The sequence below is a fragment of the Haliaeetus albicilla genome, chromosome 9 (genome assembly GCF_947461875.1).
Source record: "Haliaeetus albicilla chromosome 9, bHalAlb1.1, whole genome shotgun sequence".
In the NCBI taxonomy this organism is placed as follows: domain Eukaryota; kingdom Metazoa; phylum Chordata; class Aves; order Accipitriformes; family Accipitridae; genus Haliaeetus; species Haliaeetus albicilla.
In genome coordinates, this window is record NC_091491.1 from 21,101,880 (window position 1) to 21,121,413 (window position 19,534).

The 19,534-nt window shown below is 39.2% G+C and overlaps 1 protein-coding gene across 2 annotated transcripts in view; it reads left to right on the forward strand.

Annotated features, from left to right (window-relative positions):
- The first annotated feature begins 14,605 nt into the window (after positions 1 to 14,605).
- Positions 14,606 to 19,534, forward strand: part of CLSTN2 (calsyntenin 2) — a 416,894-nt gene continuing 411,965 nt past the window's right edge. Inside the window, exon 1 of one of the 2 annotated variants that reach the window (XM_069792059.1) lies at positions 14,606 to 14,827. In XM_069792059.1, coding sequence (XP_069648160.1) covers positions 14,734 to 14,827 — 94 coding nt within the window. In that variant the 5' untranslated portion in view covers positions 14,606 to 14,733. Of the gene's footprint in view, positions 14,832 to 19,534 lie in introns of both variants that reach the window. The other variant, XM_069792060.1, reaches the window with a different exon arrangement.

Sequence of the window (19,534 nt, forward strand, 5' to 3'; positions counted from 1 at the left end):
GGTGATTTAATTCAAACTGGATTAGAGATCTGACCCTTTGGATATTAGGTTTTAAGGCAAAACTCAGTAAAATCAGTGGTAGTTGATCCCATGGATTCTATGGGTCTGAAATGAGCCCTTTTTAAATTATTTTTTTTCCCCCCATTCATAGTGCTGTAATAAATGACTTCTACAGATTAAATATTTATGTTACAATAGAGTTCTTATTTTATCAGGACAGTAATCAACAATCTAGGATGAAATATTACAGTTTTTATGCTAGCAATTGGAGAGCAAAACCAAGATTTTAATTGGGGGGGGGGGGAAACGACTACACCATTCATTTTTCTGTCCTGCTGTTCCTGTTTGTCCTGGTTTCAGCTGGGATAGAGTTAATTTTCTTTCTAGTAGCTGGTATAGTGTTATGTTTTGGATTTAATTTGTATCTCTTTGGATATGAGAATAATGTTGATAACACACTGATGTTTTCAGTTGTTGCTAAGTCTTGGTTATACTAAGCCAAGGATTTTTCAGCTCCTCATGCCCAGCCAGCAAGAAGGCTGGAGGGACACAAGAAGTTAGGAGGGGACACAGCCAGGACAGCTGACCCAAAGTGGCCAAAGGGGTATTCCATACTGTGTGATGTCATGCTCAGTATATAAACTGGGGGGAGTTGGTCTGGGGGGATTGCCGCTCGGGAACTAACTGGTCTTTGGTCGGCAGGCAGTGAGCAATTGCATTTTGCATCACTTGTTTTGTATATTCCAATTCTTGTATTATTATTGTCATTTTATTATTATAATTATTATTTTCTTCCTTTCTGGCCTATTAAACTGTCTCTAGCTCAACCCATGAGGGTTTTTTTTTCGTTATTCTCTTCCTCCATCCCAATGGGTGGGGGGGAGTAAGCGAGCAGTTGCATGGTGCTTAGCTGCTGGCTGGGGTTAAACCATGACAGTGTTGTTATGTGGCACTACGGAAATGAAAATCTAAAAAGTTGGTATATGTTCTCATAGGAAAAACAAGTTAGCAGTTTTTCCTGAGTAGCCTTAAATAATCAATACTTAATTATACAAAACATAATTTATAACATGAATGCTGTAACTATTGTTTATGTAATCTAACCAGTCTCATTGTGTGATAGCCCAACAAGTTAATCGCACTTCCTCTTCACATCTGAGTTAAAATATCATATATTCTGCAGTATTTGGAAACTGGCCTCAGTTAAATCAGCATCACTTCTTAGCAATAGCTCCCAAGAATTCTGAGATTAGCTCACAGTTCTGTAGAAGTTCCCTTATTGTTATAGTTTTAGAGCTCTCATATCTGCTAATGATGGTTGCACAAAATCTGAGCATCTACTGGTAGTTTTCCTTATAACTTGTACCCCAGATTATCATACCAAAGGATTTACTAGCGATACAGTGAAGGTGTTTATAGACAATTTAGCACCAATAGCAGAACAGCAACTTTTCCACAGAGTGAAAAAAATGTATTTGAAGACTCTGGCAACATTCAACATTACATCTTCTCATTTCTTTTCTAAACCTGATGTACTGTTACTCTCTTCAGGTTCAAATTTTGTAGTTCTTTCACAAGTAAAACTGTCTTTGATGTGGAAAGATGAATAACAGTTGCAAAATATCTTCACCTCTGATGTCCTTGGCTTCAGTTCTCTGAATATTTTCTCTCATTCCTTTCTACCTTGCCATTCCCGAAAGTTGTCTCATCATGTGCTACTTCGTCATATGCCTTTCTAAGGTGTATGCTAATCTGCAAAAGCACAACTATAAAACATTATGACAGGATGCTGTATTTACAAGTCAGTAATTACCTCACATTCAAGACTAATCACATCTAGTTTTTGTACATAACTTTTTGTCATTGCATAATATGGAGATACTGGAGGACAGAAATATGAAAAAAAGAAAAGAAAAATAATATAAAAGGGGGAAAATAACATCAAAGACTGGGGGAGAAAGGTGCATTTAATCTTCCTTGGAAAGCATTTAGGCACAAACACATTCCTGTGAAATTGAGCATCCCAGTGAGAACAAGACAGTGCAGTGAAGAGGGAAGACCTTGCCCTGGTTTCTGTTTCACAGTGAGCCTGAGTAAGAAAGGAAGAGACAGTTGATCAGGGAATGGATAACTGCACCAACCACAGGAAAATGCTGCAGGATATCTTATGCTCTGAGAAGTTTCCAGGGAAGTGGTAACATGGCCAGAATTACAATCTGGCCCCGAGTCTTGCTTTTTTTCATGGAGATTACAAAACTATATAGGCCTTATATAGGTCTCTGTTCTGTTAATTAACAGTTTTATTGTACATCTGAGAGACCATGGACTGGCAGAGCTTCCTAGCTCACTTCCATTTATGCAGAAACATATTGCTATTTCAGATTAAGGATGCAGAAGTAGTAATTATGTTTTTATAATGGTTTTTGGTGAGATATCAGTTCTCTGTCAAAGAGTAATTTGTATTACAAGATACAGATAGAAACAAATCAGTGACTGGCATACAAATTCTTAAACAAAGGCTACGGTAATCCTCAGGTTACCACAACCTCTGCTGTTTTTTACCAAGAATATCTTTTGTTCATAATTAATTCAACTTGTTTTTTTGTTTTGGTTTTTTTTCCCAGGAGATTACTTTCTTCTGCAAATGCACTGAAAAACACGCAACATGCTTTTACATTTAGTTAGGACATAAAAATATGTACAATAAATTGGTAGCAGACTTCTTGTCTACATGCTACCCTGCTGATGTTCATTAAGGCAAAACGGGCAAATCTGGATAACCACTATAAAAATACCATTATTCATTTGGATTGAAAATTTAATTCAAGTTGAATTTAACTCCGGCAAAAATTTGAAAATTAAGTTTTAATCATTCAAAGGTTTGCAGAATGTGAACTTCAAATATACACATTTAAAATGTTCCAGTGCTTGGATGGTATTTAAGTTATATAGAATGCAGAAACCCTTGTCACCATGGGATTACTAAATTGCTGTGTCAGAGCAAAGATACAAAACCAGTTAAATCAGATCAATACTTGACAACACCTTGTATATCTAGGGTAATGAACATACACAACTTTTACTTAGTGTGCATGTAAAAAGAGAAATATAAGTGCAAACTCTACAACTAAGAAGGAAGTCCTTCTGTATGATACTCCTAGAAATGATACATCAGGCATGGAAAATGGGGAGAAAGGCCTATAGACTGTAACAAGAATGATTATAGAATAGTAAAAATACCTAGATTTCCTAATTGTCCACCTCCAGGATTTTAAAATGTTTGATTGCAAGAAAAATGCACAAAATCTGTGTCAGATTGGTGTTTGGTTTTGGAGAGAAATATGTGAAATTAACTACATATCATTAAATCCCACTTAAGCTTTGTATACACTACTAAGGAGTGCTGGGCAATAGGAGGAAATCTAATGAATGAAGCTATGATGCTGAGAACCCTTTGTCCACACTATACATATTTCATGAATTTAACTTCAGTCTTCAGTTTTACTCTAGTCTGGTCCTGTGGGCTGAGCAACAGTTAAGAGCTGGAGTGCACTAAGTGTGAACATGGACCAGATATGTCACTTTAATGTCACTTGACATGAATCCAGTTTGTGTACTCTGTGATTGCTCAACAGTGTGAACAAAGCATAGTGGGTTGGGACAATTAGTTTTGCTTGGAAAGTACACCTGAGCCAAACTAGAGTGGCAACATAAATGAACATTTTCATTCTTAGCTCTCTTTGACAAAAATCTTTTGTTTTGATAATTTTATTACCTAGTTTGCTGCTGATCCTCCACTTAGAATTAAAAAAAAAAAAAAAAAAAGAGGAAAAACTTACAGCAAACTTCTGATGGGCTTAATATATGATAAAATCACACTTATTTTGATTGATTTAGTAAGGTGGGAACAGCTGAGAAATGGAAAGCTTGTTTTGAATGTTCTAAACAATCAATTTGCTTGGCACAATGTGATATGATGTCATTTACTTAAACTAAATGACGAGCTTGTGAGGGGTGTTTTGTCTGAGGTGGTGTGTACCAGTGAGTCCAGATGAAACTGATGAAACCTGTGGGTGGCCAACATCTCTCTCCATACTTACCATGCCTACCACATAGTACCTGTCAAGCACTGTATTGTCTCAATAGCTGGATGGAAAGCAGCCTCCTACCTCTGTCAGGTCACAATTCTTTCTGTTGCGACAGAACTTAAGTAAGTGGGATGCTTTGATGGCTCAGCTCCAATAACTTCCTTTTCCACTTAGCCTTCCTAGGACTTGATAGAGGTGATGATTCTGCTTAGTCATAGAGCTACTATCTGAAGGTGTCCTGCCGCTGCTTTGGAGGCTCCTGTGGGAAGAGCCATGGTGATAGAAAGGAGATGGTGGCCTTCTTGGAACGGGGACTGTGAGGTTTGCTTTGTCTTTCACTATGGAATTGCATTCATTTTATGTTCAGAGCATGGCTCTCAGGAGCTTTATTGACATTGCAAACCTCCAATCAAAGTAGGGAAAATAATGATGTAGTTGTTAAAAAACATTTTAGGAAAAGCAACCATTCCTATTGATTAACAGGCAATTTTAACATACTCAAGGTAGAGGACATTCTTTATTGATCCATGGGTATCTGAAACAATTTCATACTGCTTAATTGTTTTAGTATTTTAATCATATCTTTTGCTTTATCTATGAATTGGTAGCTATCAAATTCCAGGAGCTTTTAGCGAGTCATAATTTTTTGTATGACAATAATAATTTTTCCTATTATCACAACTAAATTGTAGCCTTTTCAAACTGTTAAGTTACTAAAACATAGAAGCCACTTTGTCATTGCCAGTGACAGATGAAATCCAAATGCCAATCATTTGGGCAACTGCTACACAATACTTGCCTACTGTTTATTGGTGATGAGAAATTTCACTTGGAAACTTGCAGTGTCTGCAGCAAGACTCTAATGAGATAGCAAGAAAATGCAGCTCTCTGCAAAAAAGCTCTGCTTCTTTTCCTTTTTATTTTGTTAGTCCATTTATTGTAGTATTTGAGACACTTAGTGGGCTAAAATGTTCATTTTGAATTCATTGCCTACCACAAGCTTCGCTGAAGTTTACAATCCTCAAAATAGTCAATTCTCAATTACTTGGAAGACCAACGCTCTCCATGAAAGTGTAGCAAAAGGTAATTTTCCAAATCAGAGCTTTTACACTAATGATATCCTATAGAAAAAATAAATATACTTAATCTGGAGTCTTGTGTTGTTTTGCCAGAAAATGAGTGGATGAAAAGGGCATAACAAGTCATGTAACCTCATTCAAGCAGCAGGTTATGATCTTTATACTAGCACTGAAGAGCGTGATAGAGAATGGGACTGATAGGATGCATTGTGTTTCAATGAACTATTTCTCCAAGTCACTGTCGTCTCTTGATAATGACCACTTAATATGTCATCTAGTATTGGTCAACAAGGTAGGATAGTTTTGGGGTACACTTCAAATTTCACTTACAGAATGCATCTAGGAGAAGCCTTTCTGCCTCCTTTGAGGTGTTTTGCCCTGAACTGCTTCATATGTGGGAAAAGGTTCCTTACTCAAGTTGTATTTATATACTAAAACTTATCATTTTAGGAAATTGAGAATAATTACAATATTTGTCACTTTCACAGTTAAAGGATTAGTCCTTCTGGAAACTCTAAGCCTTTATAGAGAGCCAAGACATAAGCAAGTGGAATATTACTATAGCTACTGTTTCAGTTATCAAGCAACAGTATGAACACTGTGGATTTGAAGATCTTTTCTCTGACTAAATTAGTAGCTTATTTGTCCTTGGGTGTCTTACAGTTTCCTGTGAGTAAGAAAAATATTGTTTCATCTAAATCTATGCTGAAGGGATAGCACTGCATTTGGAATTGTTCCAGGATTTGAACTCTTTGGTGATTTTATTTCCTTTAGTTCAGAAAACCAAATTAATAAGGTTATAGTTTTAAAAATTCATCTCAGCTGCTGGAATGATGAATCTGCTATCTCTGCCCTGGATATATGATTCCTTTCTGAAGTCACTCTGGGCCTCTCAAACTCATTTTTTTAGAAGGGCTTGACTGCAATTCATTTGTTTGGTTTCAGCTGGATTTTGTTAAAGTTGAAATTCAGAGATTCATGTGGATATCTATGTGGATGCACTTCAGTGCTGAATCTCTCTGATGTAATTTTTCCATTATTTATCATCTTTGGAAACATTGTATTTCAGTAACAGCTTTTCTGACTTTTTTCCAATCCATGTTTTCATTCATCTCTGTGTAATACAGTTGCTGTGTTTAGAACCACAAAAATAACTGTAGTTTCTCTTCTACATACAAGAGTTCAGTTATCGCAAAGAAAACTAGTACTGTTAGAACAGTAGAAGTCATGAACTATGCAACTCCACAATGTGAGGTACTGCTGGAAAAGACTATCCAGGTACTTTGACTTCCTGTGATGCAGACATAATATCTGGTATTTAAAGAAAAGAAAAATCCAGATTGTATTATATTATTTCCCATAATGGGGGGGAAAAACCCCACAGGTGCTATGACTCACACAGCACTCAGGTTATTCTCCATTTCCAGTATGCCTAGAGCTCCGAATGTCTCTGGATGGCACTCTTTACCTATGTTCCTACTGAAATGATTAGCTTCTGTAAATATCAGGTCTTGTTAAGTGATCAGCCAAAGTGCAAGAGCTCTTGGCAGCTCAAATCAAACAGAATTAAATCTAAAATGGTTACTATCAAGAAATTTGCATTAGAAGAAAACAAAATAGATATAGTGTAAGATTATATTATTATAATAATCAAGAGAAATCAGACATGGAGAAAAAGGTTGGATTTTATGAAAAATTATCATCAATCAAAAAAATGAAGGACAGTATTGAAAGTACTGATTCAAATTTAGCTTGAGGAGGAAGTTTTATAGTGACTGGAAAATCTTTATCTGCATCATCATTTTTTGACATTCAATCTGGTATAATAACCTGGTAATTAAACTACAGGAAAGGTAGCAGTTGCAAGGATGTTAATAGCCATGTAGCGATTCCAAACTTTGAATGCATTTTTGTATTGGAATATTCTTTTCCTGCAAGGTGTGGTTTTTCATTTTGCAGATTGTGAATTGGTAAAGAGAAGTTGTGCTTAGCCTCTGACAAATAAATAGAAGCTATCTGTTAGTTTAGAACGACTCACATTTGTTATAAATGTAATGGGAAAACCTCATAGATTTTAGGCTAGTTTGCACTAATTTAGAGTCTGGCACTTTGTTCTAGAACTTCAGGAAGTATTAAGAAAATGTACAGAAACTAGAAGAAGGTAGGAACAGCAAGTATTGATTAATTGAAAAGTTAATGTGTAAAATGTTTAGGGTGAATAAGATACTAATTGTTCATTTAAAAATTTTAGAACACAGGAAAAGGCATGAGAACTGAAAAAGTTCTAAAAAAGGCAAAGGGCGTGAAAAACAGATCCTATAGAAATTTTGTTGTGTGGTCTGATGGGAGCTAGACTGCGCCCATAAAGGCCACTCAGGATGGATAGAAATACTGTAATTTTTCTCTTTGGTACTGTTAAACATTTGTCAAATTATGTTTTCAGTTGGGCTTTAAAGGTCACCTTGGATATTTATTGTTCTTCTCCCTCCACACATTAAAACAGCTATATTCATACCCCTCCATGGATTCACATCTTCCCTAAAGTCTATACCAAGCTGAAAGGAGAATATAATGAATTAACATGGCTATAAACTTAGCAATGGAGTACCAATTTACATCTCTAACTTTACCATGCTGTTTACAGAATGTATGTCCTGTGAAATGGAACTTAGTAGAAGATGAGTTGGTTTGAAGGGGGTTAATGTGAGAATGAAGAAATGTTAGAAAGAAGTAAATGCTTTGAAGAGTTAAAGAATTTGCCTACTATGCCTTCAGGCAATGGCATTTGCTTCCAAGAACTAAGACTACTGTAGTTCTGGTGGCATGTTGATGTTCTCATTTCCTCTGCATATTTGAAGTTATCTAAAGTGCTACCATCCAAGTTCAGCAAGCATGAAGTCCATCCCATGAAGAGCTGACATAGCGTTCCAGAAGACTACTTTTTTGCCTTTCTGAGTGTAGAAAAAATGGCCACAAAGAAAGGCCCTACTTCAGAGGGTTGTACAGGAGCACCAATTTAATGATCTAATAACCTGAAGAGAGCATTATACACTTGTGCTAGGCACCCTACATTAACTTTTCATTTTCTGTTTGATGCAAGCCACAGTGCAGATGTTGATCTATCACCTTTCTAATGGGGTAAGACTACACCAGCTCATATGCTGATTTAGGTCCTGTGGCCCACTGTGGCAGCTTTGATCGTCCAGTACCTTATTAGTAGCCAAACAAAAACTGGTTTATTGCTTCTGGGGCTCAATAGCTACTGCAGAATAGGAGAGATGAGAAGGGTTGTTACCTTTTTAATAGCAGGAATGATACCAAGAACACTGTCACAAAAGAAATAGGGGAGAATCCTAAGTATTTTGGAACCATGTTTTTATGATTCATTAATTTTTCCATTCAAATCTTTCTCAAAAGAATAAAATAAGGGGTGGGGGGTGGGGGTAAGTGCCAAAGGTAAAACATAGCAGCTTACTTGAAAACAACAGCCAACAGTTTAAATGTAAATGCAAGATTGCATTGCCTACACATTTAGAAGAGGAAGTAATTTATGGTGAATGGATGTGGGAAGCTTCAACTGTGGTTATGCTGGAGACATTAATCTCTCTCTCTGGATAGCCAAAATCAGAAACAGTACACTTAATTGTGGTTTACACCTAGTGGTTTTGATACCTTTGGAAAAAGGCATCAAAAAATAATTCATAGACAGACTTCACAAAATGAAAAAAAATATTTATTCACTGTTTTCCTGGTTTAAGTTTGTTGAAATTACATCTTGGCTATAGGTAAAATATTCACTGTTCCATGCCTTAATTTTTAACTTTAACTATATCTTTCCCAATTTAGATCCAATGTCAAGGTTGAAACCCTGTGCTACATTCATTAAAAATTTGCAAAAGATTTTCTAATTTCCTTGTACTCAGCTGACAATCTCATTAATGCTATGAAAAAAACCCATGATCTCTGCTTCCAAATTCTAATTTAATCACATAAAATTATGTCTTAAATGAAAGATGCAAACCAGATAACACAAAAGAAGGATAACAGTACTCTGTAATTCATTTCAGCACTGAAAATGAAAATGCAAACACCTAGCAGGTGTTATCTCATTGGTAAATATTAAAATAAAATGAGAATTTTGTTTTCTTTTAAGGGAAAACAATAAAAATACTAATACAGAGTCAAGCAACTCACTGTGGATTCCATCAGTTGATTACCTGAGTAGTGTTGCTTTCTTTATCTTTTTAGAGATTCAACACACTGTACATAAAGTCATTGTGTCTGTGAACATGGAAGAGTACAATTTCCAACTAAGATTTTATGGGGAAGTTAGGTAGGTGATATCTAATAAGCCAGGAAGAAATTTGGGTAGACGATACCTACTCTTGCAAAAAGTACTGCAGGATTGTTAAAGAGAACAGGCTGTCAAGACTTGTTATATATTTCGTTCCATAGCACCTCCAGGAGCATGACTATAATAGAATGTTAGCGCATATCTGAGTCATATCTCCTACTGAATTACCATCTTCATTTCCTGCCAGACACAAGTCTTTTATACAGGTGTCCATCAAAGGGCTATTTTGATGTGATTAAGTGAGATTAACCTTGCATGTAAAATGATTTTATTTAGTCATCTCTCACTATAAAAACTAAGCAAGGTTCATAATACGTTTAAAACAAATATTGGTTTGAAACAACAATTAAAAGCATGTGTCTCTTATGAAGGCCAAAATAAGATCAATGTCTCTTGCAATTTAAGAGCATGACAAAAGCAGTGAGTTTAAATGCAGAGGGTTCGGTGTTAAGGCTTCGAATATCAGAGCCGAGGAACTAGTTGCACATTTTCCATTATACTGATTAGAAAATGTAGGGATACATATACTTTCAGAGTTCCAATCTGTGTTCTTAAATAGGAATTACAATGTTATACACAAATTATAAGGGACAATGCAATAGACTGTCAGCAGTGTTAATTTCCAACATTATAGCTATTTGGCTTCAGCTGGGTTCTTAATGCTATTTAAACAAATACAGTTCCTTCCCTACCTTCCATGTGATTCTTCCTGCTGCAAAAGAGCCTTTTGTTTAAAAAACTTCCCAATGATTACAGAACACATTTATTTATTATTCAGATGGTTCATTTATTAAGAATAAATAATTTAAGTATATTTTCTTCTGTTTAATTAACACATTAGCTGTTGCGGCATGTATGGGAAGTAATGTTTATATTTATACTAATTTCTCAAGCTGTTTGTTCTGTTCTACTTGACGGCCACCCTACTTACTTATTAAAAGCTCCTGACCTGAATAAGTCTCTAGAGAAATGCTTGCAAAATTTAGAGAGGAAATGGAACCTGTGGTAGCAGTAGCAAAGTCCTACATCATTCTGTTCAGGTTCTCTAATGTTCAAGGCAAGTTTAAACCCGTGGAGCAAAAGAGCAAATAATCAGGAAGGCCCTAGGCCTAGTTCAAGCTTGTTGTAAAGAGCCATAAATTACATCAGTGTCATTGCTGCTGCATTTGGCACACATAAAAACCATTACTTTATATGACTGGCAAAACCAAATTTTACTTCAATTCTATTGAAAAAGTGGATACTTATTTCTCTACTTAATTGTAATACCAGACTTTTATGTATCATATTAAAATGCATGCTCTATAATCCTATCTTCTAAATCTATTTTCTTTAAAATGGCATATATGCTCTTCTCCCTTTTGTTTTCCCAACAGGAAAACATATTGTCATTTTCTTTGGTAATGCATTAACTTCTTCTAAACATAATTAGATCTAGATTCCTGTGGCGTATTTTATTTTTTTTTTTTACTATATATAAGGTTTAACATTGTTTGAATCATGGCTTTAGGCACCCAATCAGGTTATGTGCTTACCATTTTTGGTGTTATGCAAACATAAAGCAATGTCTTAAAATAAAGCAATAAAGAACAGTGAACCTTAGACCTTGATCCTATAATGAATGCTACAATGGGGTTTGCTATAGGATCTGAATTATGTGTATTTATGTACTGAAATCTTTTGTATGGATGACAAAGTGACTTTTATAATGTTGAAAGAGAATCTTCCTTTGCAATTTCCTTTATTTTTTATGCTTAAATTGTGTTTCAATTAATGGAGTGTAATACACTTAACAAAAGCATAATATCACTTTGTGTCTGAATATTACTGCTAAGCTATCTCTTCTTTATTACTTAGAAAAACTAATGTTCACTATGATATTATTAACTTTTATTCAGAAAATGTGATCATCATGATAGTTAAAACTCCCAGCTAAATATCCTGATAATCATGAGGTAGGATTGACCATGACCTTAGAGCTACCCAGATTTCTTCAGCAAACCCTGTCAGCATTAAATCCCCCCCTCCAGCAGTATCTTGAATCCACACTAGGGAAATTACAATAAAAATAATCTTTACATCTCTAGACTCAAATGGATCTTTCTGATTGACTGCCTCTGATGCCAGGTCCATGTCAATAACTCTCAGTGAATGCATGGCTATGACCTTTTCCCCCTTGTTTTAGAATTTCTATTTTACAAGACCAATAAAACATGTCAGAACAAAGTGATGTTTCTAGACATGTGAATGGATGGATCTCAGGTCAGAGGTAATCCTTCAGCAATGTCCTGTTTGGGACTAAATAATACATTTCCCTACTGTAATGGTTCTGTCACGGACGTACATAAGCAAAAATGGAAAGATAACACTCCTTCAATTACACAATGATTAGACAGAAAGAATAAAATGAGTAAAGGATTTTCAACTTGCTTTCTTAAACCCTGGTAAAGGCTGTAGAAGTTAATGGACGCTGGTTGCAAACCAGCATAATATGTAGGACTTAATGGTAATTATTTACTTTAAATTTCTGCATAGTGCTAGTTCATCATTATTGTTTGTAAATATTTCTATCCATCTATATCCATCACTTGTATAAGACACCACCAGAAGACTGTAGAACACCCAGGGTGTCATGTCAATAAACAAATACAATCAGGTAAAAAGGAGAACAGTTTTTGATTCAGGTACCAGACATGAAATTAGTTTTTGATTCTGACACCAACCTAATGTTATGTCTTGGTGAAGTCTCTTCATCTTTTGTACTTCAGCTCCCTGCCTGTGGAATGGGGTAATATTTATCCCTTTTCATTTATGTCATTTGTCTTATTTATTTAGACTATAAGTTGGCTGAGAAGAGAGATGCATCTTTCTGTACAGCATCTAACTTGCAAACCCACTTTCTAGATACCACCACCAAATCTGTTACATTATGGGTTGTTAATAATAGGTTAATACTTAAAAAGCAATATATTCCAATTTTAGCTTCCTCAAATTCTTGCTAGTTCACTGTATGAAGATACCCTCCTCTGAATTATGTTGCTGTGTTTATATGCATGCTATTTCAATGTTTTAGTCTATAGGTCACATTTCTAACCTTTCAGAAAGTGGGATGTCGCATTATGGACTTCTGTTGCTGCTTGCCATGTAGCTTTTTTAAAAAAAATTAAGAAACTAAATTCCAATAGATTTTAAAATTCCTTCCATGCCTTTGGAGTCTTTGTCAATCCAACCGCTATAAATGTGGGTGATTTGGGCCAGGATCACAGGGATTTATGCTGTAATTCCCATCCATGTTGATAGTTAAACCTCTCTGTGCTATATTTAATATTTGCCTCCAGGTAATGGATGCTTCGGCACTCAGCACAGCAGTGGACCTTTAAAGAAAATCAGCTGCAGTGTACATGGCTGGTTTCACAAGACGGGTAGTGGTGTGCTCTCAGCTGGGTGTCATGAAGCATGGTCAAGCTTTGTATCGTATACTGAAAGTGCTTTTGAGCTGTTTGCAGGAAACCCTTACTGTGCATACGTAGCAAACATTGTTTTGGAACATTTAACACTTTGGTGATGGAGGAGTTTCCTTCTGGCTAACAGAAGTGACTTATAATAGCTGAATTACTCATCAAAAAATCTTGTTCTGTAGAAACATGAGAAACAACTGCACGGTGGCAAAAATGATTTTTCCTGTGCATAGCTGTCTGGTATGCCAAATTATTTTAGTGCTGATTTTCCCTAATTTTTCTTTATGCCTGTTCCATTCCAGCTCACGATAGAGATTACAGGAAAGCAGATTCCATAACTAATTAGAAGACCAACCAAAAGGAGCATTATAAATTTGTCCCAACCGGTGTAACTTGAAATTTTTTTTGTCTGGATGAAGTGGAAGAAGTCTTGCTCTTTGGTACCCATTATTCAACTAACACTCCTACCATTTTGTTAGAGCAGCCTGAACTTGTTCTCCATCAGAATGACAACCCTCACAAAGTCAAGTGGTAACAAGCATATGTTAGAATTGTGATTCTGTTGTACTTGCTTTCCAGAGTTAGGTGGGTTTGATGAGCCATTTATGGGATAGAGCACAAATAAGACAACAGTTGAAGCAGGGAGGGGACGTTGCAGGGCATAAGTTACCCTGCAATCCTTCCTTGTAGCTCTCACAGCTTGCATGTAGCTAATATCTTACAGCTAGTATAGTTTATACCCTTATAGTGAGCATCCTCGCATTTGCCTGTGCTTTCCTTCCGGAACATCTCAGACCTCAGCTGTCCTGAATACGAGTCTCACCTGGGCATAGTTTCTGAGACCCCACCACACAGGTCTCCTTGCCTTTGTAGCCCCCTCCCACCTCCGCCCTTGCCAGCACAGTCTCCATCTCTTCGGGTTCAAGTCTTGTCCATTCTTTGTTCATTTCTCCACTTTACCAAAACCTTTGCCGTTCATCCTCTTCCTCCAGTGAAATCATTTCACATTCTCTTCCTTCTCTTCCCAAGCTTTCTTCCTACCTCGGATTTCCAAGGTCTTCTATTCCTCCTCCAAATTTCCTAAACTGTTGCTTTGCCGTCTCTGGCCTGTTCCTTTCTTCCAGCCACCGCTTTGGCATCTTCCTGCCCTACTGCCCTTTGCATCCTCCACCGAAGCCTTGTTTCCTTCCTCTCTCGTTGCCTGCTGTTCTCCGTGTCCTTTCTCCCATCCCGCTGACCTCTCCCGGGCCCACTGCCCCCTTTCTCGGTTGCCGGCTCGCCCGCTCCCACCCGGCCGGGGCTGCTCACAGCCCTGCCCTGCCCACACCACTCGGAATCCCCTCCCTCCCTCCTGCCCGCCCGCGGGGGGCGGGGGGCGGGGGGGAAGGGGGGGAGACGACAGGTGCGCGAGCAGGTGCGCGAGCAGGTGCGCGAGCAGGTGCGCGAGCAGGTGCGCGAGCAGGTGCGCGAGCGAGGCCGCGCCGCCCCGCCCCGCTCTCCCCACAGCCGGGCCTGGCGGCGGCGCTGCCCCCTCGGCGGAGCCCCCCTTCTCGCTCATGAATATTCATGCCTGCCCTCCCCGTGACGTCGCCGCGGTCCCGGGGCGGGAGCCGGAGCCGCCCCGGTGCTGGCAGTGCGGGCGAATGACGGAGCGGCGGCGGTAGCCTCTGCCCGCCTCGCCTCGCCGACAGCCGCCGCCGGAGCTGCCGCGCAGGGCGGCGTGTTGCGCGCGGAGGACCGGCGCCGCGGCGGGGATGCGGCGGCGCTGCTGCTGGGGACCGGCGGCGCTGCTGCAGCAGCTGCTGCTGCTGTTGCTGCTGGGGCCGGGCAGCCTGCTCGCCGCCAAAGGCAGGTAGCGCGGCGGCCCCGGGGCGAGGGGGAGCGGCGGGGCGGGGGCGCGGGTGCCGCCGCTAGCTCAGCCAGCCAGCCCGCCCGCCCGCGGACGGCGCCCAAGTACTTCGGCGGCTGGGCGGTGGGGGTGACTCGCGGTGCTGGAGCCCGCGGCGGGGGGAGCGCGGCCGGCTCGCCGCTCTGCCGCGGCGTCTGAGAGGAGCCGGCCGGGGCGGTCGCCCCGCGGCGTGAGGCGCGGGCGGGCAGCGCGGCCCTCCCCGGGGAGGCGGCGGAGCAGAAAGTTTGGGGGGGGGACGAGAGGCTGCGCGGGGCTGGGGGCCGCGGCGCTGGCGGCTGCGCCCGGGCCGCTTCCTCAGTGGGCGGCGGCGGGTCAGCGGGTGCCCGACGAACTGGTTGCCAGCTACTTTTCCGGGCGTGCCCGTCGGCGGCGGGGGGCGCCGGCAGCGGCCGAGCTGAGCGGCAGGCGCCGCCGTGGTGCGGGCGGTGCTGCGGGGACGCTCCGGGAGTCCGGCGCGGGTGGAAGCCGCGGCTCGGCGGATCGCGCGTAGGCTAGGGTCTCCTGCTTCTAAGTAAACGGTCAGGAAGGGCTGAGAGGAGGGAAAGGGGAGAAGACGACCGTAACTATCGAGTTTTCCGGGAGGCCGCGGCGTCGGGTCGTCCAGAGCATCCCCAGTCCGCCGTCTGCTTCCCCATTTACTCTACTGCTCATAAGGAAGCGCAGGTTGTCGCAGGTTTATTGAAACTTACTGCTCTGCAGTGCTACCCCTACGCGGCTCTGGTAACTCGTAGCCTCCTAACGCAAGCGTTGCCCGTTGAAAAAGGCTCTGGTCTCCCAGGTGTCGGGGTCTTCTTTCCTTCGGTTGTTTTCTTTTCCCTTGGCATTGTTTTCTTGCAGGTCCGGTCTGACTTTCTAGCCCCAAGTTTTAAAAACTTAGTTTTGAGAACTCTGCCTCAGGTTATTTTTTATTATTTAAAAGCAGTTCTAGTCTTTTTACTTTTATATGAAGCTTTACCTTTTATTTTACTTGTGCATGTGTAAGAGAGAGAGAGAAGGGAAAACTTCAGTGTTTGTTTGGGTTTTGTTTGTTTTCTTAAAAAAACCCCAAACCTCCATGAGTCCTAACTTTGAGAGGAAACTGATTCTTTCCAGCAAACGTTGCCTTAACCTTATTTAGATTAACCCGTATGAATAGCAGAAAGTAACTATAGGAAATTAATTGCTACTTCTGTTACTAACCCAAGGTATACCTTGAGGTCCTGGTGGGATACAGTGTTTTCTGCGCAGATTAACTGTGTGCTATAACAAATAACACAGCACGTTTTGATGGGGGGGGGGAATTATTTTCCTCCTGGTTACTTTCTTATGTATTTCAAGGTAATCATCTCCTTTATATGGATCTTTTCTTTAGACAAGCACGCGAGTTTTTAGTTCATGGTGGTAGTCTTTTTAAATGCTGTAGGTAGTTCATGAGACAAATCGGAGTTGTGTTCTTGTTGGGTTCTGCTTTGTATTTGACCACTGGAGGGCTGCAAAGAGCATTCTTAGATAACAGTAGCCACAATTTACCAGTATTTAAAAATAGGCATTTTAGAGGTATTTATATTGATATTTAAGTGCTTTAAGTTTTCACTTACTACTTGACATACTTTGTTTCTTAAAGTTAGATACCATCAGAGACTGTAATGCAGGATTAGTAAGTGAATTAACATCTTGGCACTGTACGCAGTTAATATCTGATATACTTACCTCTGTGGACTCTTTCCCCCCCCCCCCACCTGATCAGTAGAAAAGAAAAAAAGGGTTTATTTCAATAAGATCTGCTGCTGCTTTCTCCTTGCTCTGTATTTTTTCTACAGGATACAAATTTTAGTTCAAAAGGCATTTTGTGGGTATCTCACATATACAGTTGAGAAGCTTGGTACTCTAACCATAAAATTCATTTTTAGCTTGAAGGTGGGTGCTTTCAGGTTGGAGGTGCAGGTAGGATGTAGTGTGTACAAAGCTCCTCTGGTGCTTAAAGCATCCTGTTGTAGAGAGTAGCAAAGACAATCTAAGATAATGATTTCAAATCTCATCCTATCTCATCTACTTTGCTGTGCTCTGCTGCTCCTCATTTTAAAATCAAAACCACTACCACCACCCCCTTTCCCCACATGTTTTTGAGGATGTCGAGAAGGATTGCAGAAAACAGTCCTGGTTCTCACCATTTACTCAGTAGAAAATAACAATTTCTTTCACAAAATATTTCTAGGCTGCAAAAAGTGTTTCCTCTCCACAGAAAGGAAAAAACCTTAACTCTCTAAAGTTTTCCATGGAAAAACAAATCTAAGAGGTAGTGCCAGAATATTTAGTAGGTGGTCAGTTGCAGAACTTAATCTGTATTAAATATTCATATGCAATTTGTGGCTTTGTTAGCTTTCTAGCAGCTTGTTGACCGTGGGATCTTTAGCATAGGTTCCAATAAAATCACTGTTTTGGACAGAAAAATGGTTTCTTTAAAATATTTTCAGACAGCTTTGTTCAATAAGACAGAGAGGCACACTTTCTGGATTATTGGAATTGCATTAATGGTATCTGAAAATTGTGTGGACAGTCTCTCATGGTCTTCAGTTATGTAAAATAGAATATGCTGAAGAGTAAGGTTTTTTATTAATTTTTTTTTTTCCCCAGTACATTCAAAATTCATAGGTGCATGTGGTCACAGGCAGGGAGGAATACTACCTGCAGCATTTCACTTTCTCTTTCTGTCTCTCCACAAATCTATGGATAAGGCTGATCTCTTAAATTATTTATTATCTTATTCTAGTATATACTTTTAAACTACTTGGTGAAGTCCTAAAAAGGTTGCCATATCCAAATTCCTTGTGAGACCCAATTAACCTTTCAAGTTTGACTGTATTTGAGCTTCATCATTAACATAAACATCATTTTAATCTTAATTTTTAAGTACAGCTGGAATGATCTGAATAACTAAGAATATTTGATTCCAACTAAATTAATTACATGGGCAAAACTTGAAGTCTTAGTCATTCAGGACATTTCCAAATCAATGGAACATTCAGTCCCATTTGGCAAGTCTATTATGTGAATACATCTGATATGACTATCAGCGGTAGAAAAACAACTAACCCAGGGAGACAGCCAGTGTATTCTGTGTAAAAGCTTAAAGCCTGGGGGAAAGAAATTGAAGGAAAATCTTTGAGAACATGCTAGACAGATCCCAGTGTCTGAATTTTTCCACATAACCCTATGGTTTCTTGTAAATTTTTTTCATAGTAGATAATAATGAAGTACTTTTCCACATCAGCTCAAAGGAGAGAGATAAAAAAGTACGAACCTTCTTTTAATCCTCATCCAAAATACATGAGAAGTAATGTTTGGCACACTGCTTAGGTCAGAAGGTAGGGGATGAAGCAGTATGGCGTTCTGTTGATGGTGCTTTCTGTAGCTCACCAAGAAACCCTGGAAAAGACATGTAAATGGTTTCATATTTCCATTTTCTCATCGATAAATGGAGATAGGAATATTCCTTTTCAGGAATGCTCTTTTTTTTTTTCTTCCCCAAGTGTGTTGATGGAAAAGCAATTCATGAAGACTGAGTCTTCTGTCTCATAGGATAAAAGATTTGTCTGATTATGAAGTCTGGGTGTCAAGATAATGAAATGATTCAGAGGTCTCAAAAGACAAGAATCAGAATATTTGATAACTGCTTTAGTATTGAGGTATTTCAGCATAGAAGACTGACAACTATATTTAAGTTGTCATTACAAAGCTAAAGAATGTTTGCCAGCCATAATCATATTGTTACCAATTTTAATGGCATAATTTGGAAGGCTACCAAAACTGGGAATCTAAGAGCTTCAGAGCTTTTGAAGTGTATTTCAACTGTAAGCAAAGTGTGTGCCACTTAAAGAATACTCTGGAAGGTATGTCTTTTGTCACCAAACATTAAGTGGTGTGAGAGCAGTGTGGAGTCATAGTTTCATTGCTTTTTTTTTTTTTTTCCTTGAAGTGACAGCCCTTGGAGTTCTAAGGCAGTATCTATATCTGGATAGGCCTTCTCATGGCCAAATTGCACACTTGAAAGTGGCCTCAGTTTTATTTTTTTGCCTTTTTAAAGATTTGGAGAAGTGTGTGAAAGCTGATTAGCTCTCAGTGGGGCTGTCGCCTTGTTTTGATTATTTCCTGTTTAACTGGAAAAATTTATTGATGATCCAGTACTCCTGTGCATCCATTAGGCATTAAAAAAGCAGAGTGCAAATTACTAGTTCTATATAGTTATAGCTTGGTGTGTGTTATGAAACAGATGTTATTCCTAGGGCTCTTGAAAATGAAGATTCATGACAATGTTATTTAATATCTGATAAAAATGTTAGAGGGTAAATTTTCTCATATACTTTTTGTGTATCAGATTTTATATGTCAGATTGACAGGACATTTTGGGAACATAATTTCAAAGATCTAATTCCAGCTTCAAATACATTTATTTTCCTCCCTTTGTACATATGCTTGGCTTCTTGGTCCTCATTTTGACTTAGTTGCCTCAAAGTGATTTGTTTCTGTTTCTTTTGTTTCCAAGAAGGTTGTGTTAGAAGGCAGCAAATAGCTTGCCTGGCTCCTATAGAGTGTCTGAGTGGTGTAGCTAGCACTTCATTTAGTAGAGAGAGCTTTCCAACTGTGAAATAAGTAATGGGAAAATGAAA